Source organism: Aphanomyces invadans (assembly GCF_000520115.1).
Source record: "Aphanomyces invadans strain NJM9701 unplaced genomic scaffold supercont1.41, whole genome shotgun sequence".
Taxonomy (NCBI): Eukaryota; Oomycota; class Saprolegniomycetes; order Saprolegniales; family Verrucalvaceae; genus Aphanomyces; species Aphanomyces invadans.
The window spans coordinates 32,813-34,854 of NW_008580186.1; the positions used below are offsets into that span (position 1 = coordinate 32,813).

At 54.9% G+C, this 2,042-nt stretch overlaps 2 protein-coding genes across 2 annotated transcripts; one reads left to right on the forward strand and one right to left on the reverse strand.

Annotated features, from left to right (window-relative positions):
* Positions 1–123: 123 nt before the first annotated feature.
* H310_12595 (hypothetical protein) lies at positions 124–901 on the reverse strand. The gene has a single exon (XM_008879721.1). It carries the CDS (start codon positions 801–803, stop codon positions 159–161), a length of 645 nt encoding a protein of 214 aa, XP_008877943.1. The 5' UTR covers positions 804–901; the 3' UTR covers positions 124–158.
* Positions 881–1,770, forward strand: H310_12596 (hypothetical protein). Its single transcript, XM_008879722.1, has one exon. It carries the CDS (start codon positions 1,297–1,299, stop codon positions 1,753–1,755), a length of 459 nt encoding a protein of 152 aa, XP_008877944.1. The 5' UTR covers positions 881–1,296; the 3' UTR covers positions 1,756–1,770.
* Positions 1,771–2,042: the final 272 nt, after the last annotated feature.

Sequence of the window (2,042 nt, forward strand, 5' to 3'; positions counted from 1 at the left end):
AACTGCGCGTGCGTTGGATGTGTGAGAAAAAGTCGACATGTGCTACTGCAGCTCGTGGTCCCATGGATGGTGCCCATGACTGTTTCAAGTCGGCAGCACCACTTCCAACCCTTTCGCGTACGTTCTGCGAAGGCAAGGCGACGACCTTTGTTGATATGTTAGTAGTCGTTCTGTTTCTGCTGCGAGTCGTACGAGGGGGCGACTTGAATTGCGACGGGGGGCGCCGCCCACGCTGTAGGGAACGTCGGGTTTTGTGGGGACGGGGCGCCCAACGCTATTGGTTTGGCATGGTCCACGAGAAAATTTGCCAACTCGAGCATGAACGGTTCGACTTCGTTTGGGGCTAAACAGTAACCGAATTCGACGACTGCACCGCCGTACTGGAACCCGAGGAGGTGTCGAACGGACGGACGGCTCCGGCTGCCGCCCATCTTGACTATCGTGTGCACCCGGCCCATGTGCTGTGTCCCAAAGTGCTTGGTGCGTTCAAAGCACAGGACTTTCCACTTGTACGTGAACACGGTGGGGGTGACCGTCACGTACTCGACCCCGGTCAAGATGGCCGCCATGATGCATCCCAATAAGCTGGCGCCAAAGAGCGTCATGATCATCGGAATGGGACTCCCCGTCCCCAACCATGCGAAGATGCCCATGCCAAGCCAAATGGCCATGAAAACCGACAGGAACACGACTTGGGCCGTTGGCTTGTGGCACGGCACCGTGAAGATCGCGCCGCCTGACGCGACCGGCTCGATTCGATATCGCCACGACAGCGGCTCGATCGTGACAACGTTGTTGTGCATCGCTCTGGGGGGCACAATTCACAAGTACACCGATATGTACGCTAGGGCGGACATCGCTGGAGCTATAAATACGGGACGGCAACTATTTTCGACACTGGAATGGTGCTGGGGACCTTGGGACCCGGATAAGACTGTGAACGAGCTTGGTTTGGAGGCCGCAACCGAAGTTTGACTCTGGCGAGATGAGTGTGACCACGTTGGGCGCCAGCAGCGGCAGCGACAAGCACCGGCGGTTTGGCGCCATCGAAATGAGTTTCAATCCATATCTCTATACGTGGACGAGTCGTATCCCAGGCGCCTAGGCGGCAGACAGTTCCACGAAACGTGCTCGAGTGTTTCTTCGACTGCGATCCACTGAACGAGGGGGATCTATTGGGACAATCGTCACGGCAACGGCGCACGCGGACTCGACGGCGTGGTTGTGCTCCGCCTCTTCGTCGCATGAAGATGATCTGCATGTTTTGAGGCATGTTTACACACACTTGATTGGTTCATGGGACCGCCCCCGAGCTACCGACCCGCCGTCGTCACGTTGCCCGTGATTCGCTGTCAATTTGCACCCGACCAACAACGTCGACTTGGCCACGGCGGCGACACCAGCCACAATGACCAGTCCAAACAACGAATCGAGGGCCTGAGACTTGCACGAGTTCATGCCGCGGTAGGTGAAGCGGAGACCGAACGTGAGGTTGAGGTCTCCCGTCAAGTCAAACAATGCGTGCGACGTCGAGGCACCGCCTGCAGCAACGAACATGTCGCCCGTGGCCAAACTGAGGTTGTCATGTACTCAGCTGCAAGTGAAAACACTGGCGATTCCGACGGTCACTCGCCTTGCCATTCTTCGAGCCACACGACCGACGACTGGAAATTCCATGCAATGCCAAAACAAGGAAGGCAGGGATGCTGGGCAAATTCGTCAACAAGCAGTCGCGATGACTGTTTGTTTCAATGAGTTTCTACTTTCGCGACGACTGTCCACAGACTCGACAAGTGGTGAAGATGGTACACTCGTTTTCTTCGGTACGTCTGTCCAGTATGTCCAGTAAGGGAGTCAAAAGTATTCGAAAACCAAACCAAAGTAGTACATATTTTTCCGTGCCACACTTTGCAGTAAAAATTGTCCATTTATGCTGAGGAAATGGCAACACCGTGCCACTAGGTCACCAAACCAATTCATCACAAGTTTCGGAAGACTGTGAATATTTTCGGAGAAGTTATGCGTCTATCTTGTATACTTCC